Here is a 15,308-nt window from a genome sequence, read left to right as displayed (position 1 = left end):
TTAATGTGCCGCACAAGCTTTGGACTTGCGGCCCTGCGGCCAGCTAATGAACCAGAAAGCTGGCTGGTTAAACTGTATCACCTCATCCTCCCCAGAAGTTCGTTGTCACTTACAATTTAATGACCTCAGTCTCTTCAAAGAGTCTCTTCTAGTAACTGGTATTTTAAAGACTATGGTTGAATATGTCAGAGTTATCCAGTCGTTCCTTTTTGGTGAAAATTACTCCTTTGTGAGTTTTAGTTCCATGAAGAGGCCAGTTCTGGTGATGGCGTAGAGGAGGGCTCAGCATCTGGCAGGAGCGTAGCGCACACCTGGCGGCAGCAGTCCTCTTCTGCTGGGGTCCTTACTCACCTGGTTTTCTGTTTTTGTTTTGAATACTCTTTAAGTGTGCATCAATTTGAACTCAGTGTCAGATGGGTTGATTCATCCCTGGAATAGCATGAGTGAGTGATGGATTGCCACCATGAGCATTTCTTGTGTTTTTAGGATCCACGGGCAGGACGAGGCTGCTGGATGGATCCTTACGTGTTGCAGTGGTTATACTACTGTGTAAACAATCATCGCCTAAACCTCTATTGGAAAGAAGTACATCCTTTCTACTTTTTAAAAAAAGTGTGTGTCTGAGAGGGCCCTTCCTTCTGCTTGTTCTCTCCCCACATGGTCACAGTGACCAGGGCTGGGCCAGGCTGGAGTCATCTCTCCCACCTGGTGACAGAGGCCCAAACACTTGAGGCATCTTCTGTTGTTTTTTCCAGACCCTAAGCAGGGAGCTCGGTTAGAAGTGGAGCATCGGGCCCGGCGGCGTGGCCTAGCGGCTAAAGTCCTCGCCTTCAAAACCCCGGGATCCCATATGGGCGCTGGTTCTGGTCCCGGCAGCTCCACTTCCCATCCAGCTCCCTGCTTGTGGCCTGGGAAAGCGGTTGGGGACGTACCAATGCATTGGGACCCTGCACCCGCGTGGGAGACCCGGAAGAGGTTCCAGGCTCCCGGCTTCGGATCGGCGCGCATCGGCCGGTTGCGGCTCACTTGGGGAGTGAATCATCGGACGGAAGATCTTCCTCTCTGTCTCTCCTCCTCTGTGTATATCTGGCTGTAATAAAATGAATAAATCTTAAAAAAATAAAATAAAAGAAGTGGAGCATCAGGGACTTGAATTGACATCCACACGGATACTGGCTTCACAAGTCGCTGCTTTACCCGCTGTGCCACGACACTAACTACAGAGAGAGGTGCTTTCATATTCACTTAGGATATTATCCTGTGACTCGAACCTTACACATCATTAATTAATACTTAGACACAGGATGAGGTGGTGTGTGTTATGCCCACTCCATGAAAAAATTACTGTTTTGTGCAACACAGAAAGTATGTTTTAGGGGCACATGATAGGGCTGAATGGACTGGGGGCTTGTCTGTCACACATGCCTGTAGACCAAGTCACCACAATTGAATGGTGTCCCTTTTATGGTGTACCTCAAACTGGTCCATTTGAATGGCTATTTCTGAATGACTAGATGTGTCACTGGGCATTTCCCTTTTCTTGTTTTATTTCTAGATTGATGCCTCAGTCTACTTTTTAAAAAGATTTATTCATTTTTATTGAAAGATATACAGAGAGGAGGAGTGACAGGAAGATCTGTCCGTTGATTCACTCCCCACGTGGCCACAGTGGCCAGAGCTGAGCTGCTTCTGGGTCTCCCACGTGGGTGCAGGGTCCCAAGTCCCTGCGCCATCCTTGACCGCTTTCGTAGGCCACAAGCAGGGAACTGGGTGAGAAGCGGGACCGCTGGGATTAAAACTGGTGCCCATATGGGATTCTGGTGTGTGCAAGGTAAGGACTTTAGCCTCTAGGCTTTCATGCCGGGCCCTTCAGTCTACTTTATAAAAAAAAGTCTAACAGGAGTGGGTGCTGCACGAGGTGAATGTGCCTGCGTGCTCTCTCAGTGCTAGTCTTGCTTCCTGCCAGCGTGAATCCTGGGAGGCAGTGGCAACAGCATGAGGAACTGGGCTCGTCCCAACCTCTGGGAGGCCTGGCTGTTGCTCCCAGCTCTGGCTGGGGCCCTGCTGTTGCTGTGGGGGACTCTGGGGAGTAAACCAGTGCATGGGAGAACTGCAGAGCTCCGTCCTCGTCTGCTTCTCAGTGGTTACCCAGACATCTTGCATGCTGCAGACTTTTTTGTAGATACCTTTGAAAACATAATTTTTTTATTTTTAAAGATAAAAGTTAAAACCTCTTCTTCCTTCTATTTAAAAATTTAGTATTAGGGCCCGGCGTGGTGGCCCAGTGGCTAAAGTCCTTGCCTTGAACGCCCCGGGATCCCATATGGGCGCCGGTTCTAATCCCGGCAGCTCCACTTCCCATCCAGCTCCCTGCTTGTGGACTGGGAAAGCAGTTGAGGACGGCCCAAAGCTTTGGGACACTGCACCCGCGTGGGAGACCCGGAGGAAGTTCCCGGTTCCCGGCTTTGGATCGGCGCAGCACCGGCTGTTGCGGCTCACTTGGGGCGTGAATCATCGGACGGAAGATCTTCCTCTCTGTCTCTCCTCCTCTCTGTACATCTGCCTTTGTAATAAAAATAAATAAATCTTAAATAAAATAAAAATTTAGTAGTTTAAACACAGATGAAACACTTCAAGGCTCCAGGACTTTGGAGACTCCAGCTTTTATGCGTTAAAACTCTAGTGCTTTAAAATTTGCTATGATTTTGTGTGTCAGGTGGATAAGTGCTTGGACTGTACAGTACTAAATTTAACTTCGTTTACTTCAGAATAGGGGAAATAGTTCAGCCCGTCTTGCTTCCGTCTTTCCAGCAATCTGGGGCCACCCTGCCCTAGAAGGAATGGTCCCTGCTGTCTGCCACAAACATTTCATTCTTTGGTACTTTTTCCCAGGGCTACGAGGAGGTTTCTCAGAAATTTACCTCCATCCGGCGAGTCCGCGGAGATAACTACTGCGCTCTGAGGGCCACACTGTTCCAGGCAATGAGCCAGCTGGCGGAGCTGCCCCGCTGGCTGCAGGACCCGGAGCTCACACTGGTACGCTGCTGCGCAGGTTGGGGTCCACACGGCCTCACTCATGTTTGTGAGAAGACTGCCCCTTTGTGCCAGCATGGGGGGGATGATGCACACGGGAAAAAGCCCAGAGTAATAGTGTTTCTTTAAGGACAGGATGATGAAACTAACTTGAAAAATTCAGCTGTATTAACACATATTGAGCTTTTATAGAAAGCACTTAAGAACAGTTCGACTTCAGTTCTGGTTCTTGCAATAAGTGGGCTGTTTTACTATTTGAGAATTGAATTGTAGCATTTGCATACTTTTGGTTCTAGCTGCAATCCATAGAACTAGTACACTCTGACTGACCAGCAAGAGAGGATTGATGGCATGTGGAGTCTTCCTGGAGGGGCAAGGGCTGGGGATTGTGTCCAGACCCGGTCCTCTGCTTTTGCATATACACCGTATGGTAGAGATGGACAAGAAAGTCACGTGTTCTTGTATCGACATAGATAATGTCACTTGCCAGGTGGCTGGAAGCACATTCTGAAGGGTGTGGGTGGGCAGGAGTGATGGCTTGGAACGGACAGCGTGACACGAGCTGGAAGGAAATCTCAAGTCCTGCAGTGGACCTTGTGCTGCAGTGGGTGGGACACAGGCATCCCATAGAGGTGTCAGTTCATGTCCTGGCCATTCCACTTCTGAGCCAACTCCCTGTTAACAAAGGTGTGGAAGGTGGCCCAAGTACTCGGGCCCCTGCACCCATCTAGGAGACCTAGATGGAGCGCCTTCCACCTCACCCAGCCCTGGCTGGTTTGGCCATTTGAGTGAATCAGTGGATGGGAAATCTCTTTGTCCCTCTCTCTGTAACTTTCCCTTTCAAATAAATATTTTTTAAAAAGAGAAAAAGAAAAAATTGAAAATCATTTGCTCAGAACAAACCCAGAAATGCTAGCTGTAGAAGAGCTGCCTAGCGGCAGTCTCTAAAAGCGGGGAAGAAGTTGGATTCTAATTGCTTGCAAGCAGCTGTGAGCCCTGAAGTGTTAGTGAAGACCTGCTGTATTTAAAAGGCAAACTTGCTGGAGTCACCTAATGGCCGCCCACCTGCAGCTGGGCCCACTGGTACCAGAGGCAGATGGCTGCGGGGCTGGTTTCTTTCTGAGGGCGGTGGAAGAAGCTATTTGGCCAGAATAGAGACTTTGAGAAAAGTTGTTGCTGGTTAAGCTAGTTAGACATCTGTTAGCACATAAAGGGTCACCTGGCTGCAAAGGATAAAGCAATGAGTGGCAGGTGAAGGTCTGTGCCTGTCTCATCTATGACCACATACTTACCAAGCAGTGCACATCACCTGTATACACTGTGAGCTGAGTGTCTTGGAAAGAAGCTTTCTCTTGGAAGCAAAGATGTATGTCCTCTCAGGCGGCTTTCAGCGTTCCCGTGCTGCTCTGAGAGGAAAGCCGTCGCTCATGGCCAAGGTGCGCCTGTGAAAGTCTGCTAGGGAAAGCAGCACTGACACAGCTTAGGTCATAGGTTGGACGTAAACTGAGAATTTTGGGCCGTTTTCTTTCTGAGACCTTAACTTTAAGGGGCTATTTAGTTATCTGGATTTACTTGATGTTGAGTTTGATTTTCCATTATTTACAGGAAATGCTGATATGTATGTATATAGTTCTAGTTAAGCATACACAGTTCACACTGAGGACAGTGAGCCCTGCTGCCTCTTGGGATTGTGTTAAAAGCGGCAGGAGCACAGTGGGCGTGCTAGGTCTTAGGGTCAGCTTAGTCAGTGTTGCTGCATGTGGGGCTGAGGGACCTGTAAGGTGGTTTTTCCTGACCTAATTTGGGTGATGTGAAAATAAAACTGAAATGCTGTAGTGTTTGCCTTTCTAATTTCTTCCCTTTTCCATGAGCTATTGCATTTGTATCTTAGGAGCACAGACTAGTTAGTTGGTCAGAGTGCTGTTTGTCATTGAATAGTTACTGCATGGCAGGAGGCCTGCGTCACGGAGAACACTGCACCTGTCCGGAGTTTAGTATTTACCTTTCCCGTTAGTACTGAGGGTCTGCTTGAGGTTAGCTGAAGAGATGACTTTATTCTTTGCTTGATCTTTTGATGCTCCAGCTTCTAGCAGTGTAACAAGTGTGACTGTTTGACAGTCTGTTGTGCCGTTGGGTTTCGGTGCCGTGACAGGTTGACCATCAGCTTTGTAGTGTTGAAGTGCCAATGGAGGAAGCAGCGGGTTCGCAGTGAGTCTGTGCTTAACTAGATGGCCATTCAAATTTTCTTACTAAATGCAGAATTGGAAGGAGAGGGAGAGGAAGATTTTCCGTCTGTTGATTTACTCCCCAAATGGCCACACTAGCCCGGGCTAGGCCAGGTCAAAGACAGGAGCAGGGAGCCCATTGCTCTCCCACTTGGTTGGAAAGGCCAAGGTATTTGGTTCATGTCCACTGCCTTCTCAGGTGTATTGGCAGGAAGCTGGATCAGAAGTGGAGGAGCTGGGATTCAAACTGGTACTTGGATAGGAGATGCAGGCATGTAATTGGCAGCTTAACTCACTATATCCCAACCCCAGTCCTTAACTGGTTTTTTTTTTTTAGATATATATGAAGGCCAAATGCTGCATTTGAATCCCCAAATTAAGCCTAAATTGGGGAATTCTTTTTTTTCTCTCTTTTTTTTTTTACTCATTAATTACATTGTATTATGTGACACAGCCTTAACTGTTTTTTGACTTCCTTGCAGTTGTCCTTGGGCTCTCTAGATGCCTTACCATTCCTGTCTTACTCAGAGAACCCTCATCCAGCTATTGCCTTACAAAGTCCCCTCTGACAAGGGACCCTTCAAGTGAGCAAGTGTGTATTGCAGTGTGCACTGCCACTCGTTAGGGTGGAACCTTGACCTGGAACTTTTTCCATCTGCAGCTAGTTGTTTTTTGGTGTTTTGCCATCTTCCTCCTAACATGACATCTTGTTTGAGGGTACTGACAGGAAGCAGGAGAGCTAGTCAGAGAGAGAGACGCTGGACTTGGTCCTGTCTGCTCGCCTGTCCTTGCTTGCTGCCTTTCTGCGGCTTATGGCGCTCCAGCCTCTCCCCTCACCGGCCATCCTGCCTGGGCTTCGGGTGTTGTTCCTGTTCCTGTACAGGTTCCAGTCTCTGTGCTGGATGTTAAGACAGAGTACTGAGAAGGCTTTGACCCTCTGGCTTGCTCCTAGATGACCATGATGGCTACCTTTGGCCTGGGCTGAAGCTGGGGGCCAGGCATGCAAGCCAGGCCTCTGAGGGGTGCACAAGCTGAGCTTAGTGAGGCCCTCTGCTGCCTCCCAGGATCTGTTAGTGGAAGTGGGGTCTGGTGTTGGGCCCAGGTGCTCCACTGTGACACATGGACTTGCCAGCAGTGGTTTTGTTTTAAGATTTTTAAATTTTTATTGGAAAGTCAGATACACAGAGAAGAGGTGAGACAGAGAGGAAGATCTTCCATCCATTGCTTTACACAGCAAGTGACTGCAATGGCTGGAGCTGCACCGATCTGAAGCCAGGAGCCCAGAGCCTCTTCTGGGTCTCCCACGCACGTGCAGGGTCCCAAGGCTTTGGGCTGTCCTTGACTGATATTCCAGGCCACAGGCAAGGAGCTGGATGGGAAGTGGGGTGGCCGGGATTAGAACCGGTGCCCATATGGGATCCTGTCACATGTAAGGCAAGGACTTTAGCCGCTAGGCTACCCAGCAGTCAAAGTGCCTGCTCCTGGCCTCACCTCAGTCCTTAGAGCTGACCTGTGGAGCAGGGATCTAGCACTTTCTGCGTTCCCCAGAGTGTCTGTGCCCACGGCCTCGGACGGTGTAGGCAGCGTGAGAGATGCCAGGCCCAAGCCTTCTGAGTGAGTGAGGCCATGACCTGTTTTTCTGATGTCAGCAGTTGCAGGCAGGTGCTAGAAAACAGGTTGCTTTAGTTCAATCACAAAGGAGATGATACTTAAGCTAGTTACTGTATTCCTAAATATTTGCAATCATTGTTTCTTAAATTTCCTTTATTCTAACAGAAGTTCAGTGCCTGTATTTAGTTGAAAAGAGTGGCCATTTACATTCATTCTGATGCCCTGGAAGCATTTAGAGTCGTGCTCATTTGGGGGGGGGATGAGTCTAACTGTTGTTTCCTGATGGTTCTTCCTATGCCTCCTTTTGAGGCATTTCTCCTGGTTGTCCCTGTCTGCCAGAAGCAAGCAGCCCTGAGCTCAGTCGTGAACTCTAGCAGTGGTTGGCATGACCAGGACCAGGAAATGGACTTGCGTTGCTTCCTCCTGTGCAGTCAGATCTGCGGGAGAGCCCGGCTCGCTGAGCTGGGGGCTGAGCCTGTGTTTTGGATCCTGTATGTGTCATGCGGTGCTTGGCTTGCCTTCTGGGCTTCGCTCTTCCTCCTCTCCGGGCCTACTTCTGCATAGCCGCTGTTTTCTGTTCCCTTGTGCTTTTGTGCCCAGTTGTTATGCCAGCTGGCTGCCACCTGGGGGCATGTTGGGTTCTGGGTTGGGTTTATATCTGAGAGAATACAGTAAGGGTCTTGCAGCAGAGCTGCCCACTTGTTGCCAAAACGTAGGTGCTGCAGGCACAGAGCTGAGCTGGTGCAGCTGTCCTGACAAGATGCAGAGACCCAGCCTCCCCCTGGGTCCCCTCACTCAGTGGGAGTGCTGAAGAGATAGTTACATCCCTACTGTGGTCCTGTTTTTGTGGAGATGAAACCACCTGAGTTTCATAGGATTGCTATAGATTATGAAGGTGCAACCAGACTGACCATATGTGAAAGGGTCTTTTGAGACTTAGCTTCAAAATAGCTTCATTAGAAGCTATGTTATAACTGTTAGGTTCAAGTTCTCCCTAGCATGTTGCAGTTAATTATTCTTTAATGATCATTTGACTTGGAGGTGAATTTCCTTTCTAAATGTAATGGCAATGAAGTGACATGCCTATAATTACATGATTTTTCTCTGGACATACCCAGGACTGTTGGAAAGTCTTAACTTGAGTGCCATCATCCATCAGCTATGTTTCAGCTTGCCTTTCACACTCTAGATAACCCCGATCATTAGAGGGACACACAAACCAGTCCTCCACAGCAGACAGCAGGCGATGGGCAGGGAAGGAAACCACCAGCCTAGAGTTCAGCTGGGCGAGGCAGGCAGAGAGCTCTCTTGGTCCTGTAGTGTAGTCTCAGCTGTAATTCTGTAAAGTTTTACTATATTTATTAGGGAACTAACTTGGACCAAAATATTAGTAAATATTAGTATTCTTTGACAAAGTCCTTTTGTGTAGTTACACCTCACTCAGAATTGTCTTCTATGCCTGGAAGAACACTAGGAAGGGCGTGGGTTGGGGTCCAGTGAAGCCCCATAGCCAGCGGGTGGCATGTGTGAAGATGGGGACACTGCCCTAGCCTTTCCTGAGTTAGGTGGGACCTCCTTGGCTGTGGTTGGCTTTCTGCAGGCTACGCTGTGCCTGTGGAAACCACAAGCCCTGTTCCCCTCCTGCAGCCCCCTGCAGAGTAGCCCTTCGTAGTTCTAGATTTGGGACCTCCGTCCTGAACCCACATGCCAGATTTGCAGGAGTTGATTCTGGGAACTAAATAGGGATTTATCTGCTTCGTATTTGCAGCTTGGATTGTGTGACATGGATTTCTTAGAATGTTAACACCTCTTTGTTTCTTGATGTCCTAGTTACCAGAAAAACTCATAAGTAAGTACAGCTGGATCAAGCAATGGAAACTTGGACTGCAATTTGATGGGAACAGTGAGGACCTGGCTGTCAGAATCACAGCATCTCTCGCTTTGCTGAGAAAGAAGGTGCGGACCTGGGGCTCCCTGTCCAAGGAGGGTGAGGCTGCTGCCACTGGCGGCCTCAGCATCCACTTCTGTCTTGTCACAACTCGTTGTCAAGTGCTTTGGGTTCGTTTTTAGACGAAATAATTTTAAATGGACACAAGCTATTCTGGTGAGGTCTTTGATGGAGAAATATTAGTATTATACTCTCAGAGTAGAGGCTGTGAAGTAGTTTTTCAGCCAGTGAAATGTTTATCCTTATGACTTTTTCCAAGTCTTAAGTTTCAGGAATAACAGTCCATTCAAAAATTTTATTTTTCTGTATCTTATTTGAAGGGTAGAGAGACAAACAGCCAATTCTGGTACCTGCTGGTTCATTCCTGAGATGGCTGCAGTAGCCAGGGCTGCTTCATGTTGAAGCCAAGCTCCCAGCGTTCCATCTTGGTCTCAGATGCAGTCAGGAGGGATACTGGTACTTGAGCCATCACTTGCTGCCCACCCAGGGTACGCATTAGCACAAAGCTGGATCCATGAGTGCAGTAGCCAGGAATCGAATCAGGGCACTCTGCTGAGACGAGGGGTGTCCCAAGCTGTGACTTAATAACTGTCCACCCCAATATTTCTTCAAATTAGTATTATGAGTGACACTAATTTGCTAAATTCTCAAAACATTTTCTTAAATTCTAAAGCTGTCTGTTAGATGGGCTTATTTTCTTTCCTGATGATTTTCCAATGAGAAGATTCAGTAGCTTGTGTCCTGAAAGCTGTTGTATAAGTTTCCTTGACAGATTTGCAGGGAGAACTTGATGTGTATATTCCCCTCAATTTGATGTTGACATTCTACCTTTCTGTGGCTTTCCACTGTTTCCTTTTATCAGATGTCTTCCTTTTACGCTGGTCTACACTGACCTCTGGCTTCCTTGCTTTGAGCAGCCTGGCGCCCTCTTTAGTGAGGAACCCCATGTTGAGGGCCTGTCCATGGTTCCAGGCTTCGTCAGTGCAAGAGGGAGGCGTGCAAGGAAGGTCATTCCCAGTACATGCTCCCTCCAGGTGCCGGACTCCTCTGGGGTGTGCTCCATGTTGGGGTGTGTCCTATGTGGCCCTCTGGAACTTTAGACTTTGTGAAAGACTGTCCCTTGCAGCCAGTGCCTGCCACATAACAGACATGTGGATAAGGATGAACTGGGGTCCCTGACTTCCTGGAACCTAGTTTCCGCTTAAAAAGCTAGGAAGTGGTTACTGTGAAGTACACTGTCAAAGTCCAGTACTTAAAAAGTAAAAAATGTCTTCCATTATAAAGAAATGGGGGAGAGAGAGAAGGAAGGAGAATTCTGTTTCCATTAAGTTTAACTGGCCATTGAGTGGAATCCGGCAGTTGAGGCCTGGAGGCGCAGGTGTAGACAGTCCAGGCTGGCAAGGGTTAAAGGAGAGCCCTTCAGCTTTGCCCCAGGTCATGGTTTCCTTGCCATCTCTTTGGAGGCCTAGGGGATTACCGTTTTTGCACTACTAGGCATCTCTACCACAGATAGACTCATTTTTTGGAGGAAAAATAGCGTAAGTGATGCCGGTTCACAATTACATTAAGATTATTATTTTTAAGTAGATTTGTTCATTTGAAAGAGTTAAAATCTTCCATTCCCTGGTTTACTCCTCAAATGGCTGCAGCAGCCTGGGCACTCAAGCCATCTTCCACTGCTTTCCCAGAAGTGGACAAGCCAGGATTCAAACAAGTACCGTGATGGCATGCTGGTCAGCAACTTAACTTGCAGAAGGTGCAGGCCTCAAAATTAGTTTCTGGGGCCCGGCGGCGTGGCCTAGCGGCTAAAGTCCTCGCCTTGAACGCCCCGGGATCCCATATGGGCGCCGGTTCTAATCCCGGCTGCTCCACTTCCCATCCAGCTCCCTGCTTGTGGACTGGGAAAGCAGTCGAGGACGGCCCAAAGCTTTGGGACTCTGCACCCGCGTGGGAGACCTGGAAGAGGTTCCTGGTTCCCGGCATCGGATCGGCGCGCACCGGCCCGTTGCGGCTCACTTGGGGAGTGAATCATCGGATGGAAGATCTTCCTCTCTGTCTCTCCTCCTCTCTGTATATCCGGCTTTCCAATAATAATAATAAAATCTTTAAAAAAAAAAATTAGTTTCTGATATTCTGAGCCAGGATTAATAATAGTTGTTTTATGCCAGGCTCCCCTAAAAGTTGTTTTACTCACACGGCTACAAGTGTTGCCAGGCTCATCCCCACCTTACAGTTGAGGAAGCTAAGGCCGAGCTGCGTGTGAGCTGCCTGAGCCGTGGGAAGCTCCTGTGCTCCGTGGTGCGGCCCAAGGCCGTCTCACCTGCCTGGGTCTGTAGTCTTGCTCTTGACAGCCAGCTGTCTGCTGGGAAGTAAGATAGAGCGTATTCCAGATTTTAACCCTAATGTTGGACGGAGTTTTCTTAACTCATTGCCATTAAAATTTACTCCTGAATTTAAAATCTGCTATGTTTTAAGAGGCTTACTGTGATGGTTGTTCACAAGGGTTGGTGTTAAGTGTTGGCACCTCCGGTTCTAGTCCACTGTGGTTTAGAACACATACTTTACAGGGGTTTCCTGACTAAGAGGATTTTATGTCAGCTGCATGCCTGACACATATCGACTTCATTCTTACATCAGGAGTCATAGTTTCCTGAATAGAATTGTTCTTTTGATACTTAATGTATATTTTTAAGAGGTTAGAGGGGAAGACTTGGTAGACTGACAGGAGACACATCATCTGCCATCGTTGTCTTCTGCTGTGGAGGTGTGGCTTTGTGTGAGTGGAAGCTGCTCCGGCAAGCCCTTGGAAAGTGGGTCAGGTGCGTTCCTGCTGGCCCTGTACACGCCCTCACACAGGCCTCACATCGTGACGCGCATCTCTGATCATTGGCCTCTGCCTTGCCTGGAAACCCTGGAAGTTGACATTTCCATTGCATAGCCTCAGTGCTCTGCTTTATTGTTCTGTACTTCTGTGTCAAAGTAGTTGGGGGGAAAAGCTGAGTGAGGAGTTCCTGGGATCTGAAAAGTACTGTTGTTTGAGCTGGAAAGTTGGATGCTGTGAGCATTGTGGCCCCTTCGTCGCCTACTTTCTTTCAGCCTTATTTATTTGAAGGCAAAGCAACAGAGATCTTCTGTTCTCCTGTTCACTCAATAAAAGGCAGCAACATCCAGGTCCAGGCTAGGCTAGAGCCAGAAGCCAAGAACTCCATCCATGTCTCCCACGTGGGTGACAGGGGCGCAAGTACTTGGACCATCTATGCTGCTTTCCCTGGTGTATCTGCAGGGAGCGAGATGGGGAGTGAGTAACTGGCACTGCGGTAATAGGATGCTGGTGTTGCCCTGCCCTGCTGCACACCAGTCCCTGGGAGCCTCCTTTGGAAAATAACTCTGCTTATACTGTGGAAGGTACCAGGGAGGTTGAGAGTAAGCATTTTAACTGTTGTGTAATTTTTTTTTTATTGCAGTGGGCAGGCTTGGCTGAAATGAGAACTTGTGAAGCAAGGCAGAGAGCATGTGATGAGCTGTTCACAAATGAGGAGGAGGAGTACAGCCTGTATGAAGCTGTAAAATTCTTAATGCTAAACAGAGCCATTGAACTGTACGATGACAAAGAGAGGGGAAAAGAGGTACCGTTTTTCTCTGTGCTTCTGTTTGCCCGGGACACATCAAATGACCCTGGACAACTGCTGAGGAACCACCTGAACCAGGTGGGACACACTGGTGGCCTTGAACAGGTGAGTGAAGTCTGTGGGGAAAGGACTTGAGCCATCAGTCATGACTTCACTGTTGTTGTAGGGAGGTAGTTCTGGAGCCACTGAATTGAGTAGCTGTGGTTCTGGGTTTTGTGAGGTTGGAGTCATCAGAGTAAACTAGGCAGAGAGCAAGGGAGACCACAATACATTTTATGGCCTGATCTAGGCAGATGCTGTGACGTGGATCACACTTTGTGAGTCAAGTTATCCATTCCATTTTCTGGGGGAGGGGATTCAGGCTCCACTGTTTCAAGTAGGGGCTGCCAAAGAACTGTGTGAGGACCCAGTGCCGTGGCCTAGCGGCTGAAGTCCTCGCCTTGAACACGGCAGGACCCCGTACGGGCACCGGTTCTAATCCCGGCAACCTCAGTTACATCCGGCTCCCTGCTTGCAGCCTGGGAAAGCAGTCGAGGACGGCCCAAAGCCTTAGGATCCTGCACCTGCGTGGGAGACCTGGAGGAAGTTTCTGGCTCCTAGCTTTGGATCAGTGCAGCACCAGCCATTGTGGCCACGTGGGGACCGAATCAACAGACAGATCATCCTCTCTGTCTCTCCTCCTCTCTGTATATCCGACTTTGCAATAAAAATAAATGCATTTTTTTTTAAGACTAACTTGAAAGGCAGAGAGAGAGAGACAGAGATCCTCCGTCTGCTGGTTCATTCCCTAAATGGCTCAGCCGTGGCTCACCTCGCCGGAAGCAGGAGCGAGGCGGGTGGCAGCGGTCGAAGGCACTTGAGACGTCTTGCGCTGCTCTCCCGGGCGCTCGCAGGGCTGGCGCTGCCCAGGTCATGGGATGTGTTCACTGTGACACACAGCTGAACCGTTTGCTCTGCAGAAGCATCCCGTTTCTTATCTCTCCATGGAGCCTGATGTTTTGGATTTTTTTCGCATGCTCATTTGCACTTTGTATATCCTCTCTGAAGAAATGCCTTTTCAAATCATTTGGCCAGTTTTTTTAGCTGGTGATTGTTTTCCCCCAAGATTGATTGATTTTTATTTGAAAGAGAAATCTACAGAGAGGAGGAGAGACCGAGAGCTTCTGTCTGCTGGTTCACTCTCCATTTGACTTCAGTTGTCAAATATTCTCGTATGAAGCTGGGAGCCAGGAGCTTCTTCCTGCATCTCCGACATGGATACAGAATCCCAAGGACTTGAGCTATCCTCCAGTTCTTTCCCAGGCCATGAGCAGGGAGCTGGATCGGGCGTGGAGCAACCGGAACTAGAACATGTGCCCGTAGGGATGCTGGCACTGCAAGGAGGAGGATTAGCCTGTTAAGTCACCATGCCAGCCTCAACTGGTGGATTTTTGTTATTGAGTTGTAGGAGTTCTTTATATCTCGATACAGGAGGCTATTTCAAAAATTTCATGGAAAAATAGAATTAAAAGATGTTTGGTTTGTTGCAAAAAATTTTTAAATCTCTGTTTATTCCCAAGACATGTTTTCCATGAACTTTTTTTTAAGAGGTTTATTTTTATTTGAAAGGCAGATAGAGCACAGGAGAGACAGAGAGGAAGATCTTCTGTCCAATGGTTCACTCCCCAGGCGGCTGCAACGGCTGGAGCTGGGCCAATCCAAAGCCAGGAACCTCTTCCGGGTCTCCCACACGGGTCCCAAAGCTTTGGGCCATCCTCGACTGCTTTCCCAGGCCACAGGCAGGGAGCTGGATGGGAAACGGGACTGCTGGGTTACGAACCAGTACCTATATGGGATCCCGGAGCGTTTAAGACGAGGACTTTAACCACTACGCTATCGTGCTGGGCCCTCCATAAACTTTTTAAAGGCCCCATGTCCATGGATTTCAGCATGACCTTTGAATTAAATTTTCCCACACCGTTAGGTAGTGTAAGGTCCCTTAGCAGGCATGGCATTCCTTCTCGGTGGCAGAGGGTGAGGAGCATCCCCAAGCAGAGTAAAAGGTTAGGGCTTGGCTCTTGGCATTTGCTGTGTGAGGGACACTGGCTAGTGGGCCTGGTCCTAAGCTGGCTCCCCTGTCTTCCCAGGTGGAGATGTTCCTTCTTGCCTATGCTGTTCAGCACACCATCCAGGTGTACCGGCTCTCCAAGTACAACACGGAGGAGTTCATCACCATCTATCCCACGGAGCCGCCTCCGGACTGGCCAGCGGTGACCCTCCTTACCGAGGATGATCGGCACTACAACGTCCCCGTCCGAGTGTGTGAGGAGACGAGTCTGTGAGCGCCGCCCTGCACCTGCTCCTGGACTGGCGGAGCTGTCCATGCAGTCCCCTGCTGGGGCCTCAGGGACAGGCTGGGGACACTGGGCCCTTGGCTGTACCGGCTGGGCTCCTCTGCAGACTTTGCCCTTGTGTGGGACGCAGTATGTTTTGGGGTCAGGGAGGGTCTGTCCACGCACACCTGCTGGAAGGCACAAACAGCATCTCCCTAATGGGGCAAGTACCTTTGTATCAGAGGAGACTCACTTTGGAGAGGAACAAATTTCTTATGTCTCAAATCAAAACTGTAATAGTGAAATGCTTTTAATTTTCTTTTTAAAGACATACTTTGTTTTATGTTTTGGTGGTCATGGGTGTCTAGTTCCACAGCTGTACAGTCAGCTTAAGTGGTACAATTCTGGGTGGATCTGTGAGTGACTCAGTCATAACATTCTCTGGAAGTCCCATATTTGGAAGAGGAGTTGCTTGAGTTTACATTTTAAGGTCACTTTAAACAGATTGTGAGGATTAAGGATTATGTGCACAAGTGAGTTACTTGAGGGC

The 15,308-nt window shown here is 48.7% G+C and overlaps 1 protein-coding gene across 3 annotated transcripts in view; it reads left to right on the top strand.

Moving 5' to 3' along the window:
• Positions 1-15,103, top strand: part of OTULIN (OTU deubiquitinase with linear linkage specificity) — a 28,445-nt gene extending 13,342 nt beyond the window's left edge. For all 3 annotated transcript variants that reach the window (XM_058680068.1, XM_058680069.1, XM_058680070.1), the window contains 4 exons: positions 2,893-3,036; positions 8,700-8,825; positions 12,282-12,551; positions 14,573-15,103. In XM_058680068.1, coding sequence (XP_058536051.1) covers positions 2,893-3,036; positions 8,700-8,825; positions 12,282-12,551; positions 14,573-14,767 — 735 coding nt within the window. In that variant the 3' untranslated portion in view covers positions 14,768-15,103. The remainder of the gene's footprint in view (positions 1-2,892; positions 3,037-8,699; positions 8,826-12,281; positions 12,552-14,572) is intronic.
• Positions 15,104-15,308: the final 205 nt, after the last annotated feature.

This window comes from Ochotona princeps, chromosome 23, assembly GCF_030435755.1.
Source record: "Ochotona princeps isolate mOchPri1 chromosome 23, mOchPri1.hap1, whole genome shotgun sequence".
NCBI classification, from domain to species: Eukaryota; Metazoa; Chordata; class Mammalia; order Lagomorpha; family Ochotonidae; genus Ochotona; species Ochotona princeps.
The sequence above is the reverse complement of the archived record's forward strand: the minus strand, read 5'-3'. Positions and strand labels throughout refer to the sequence as shown.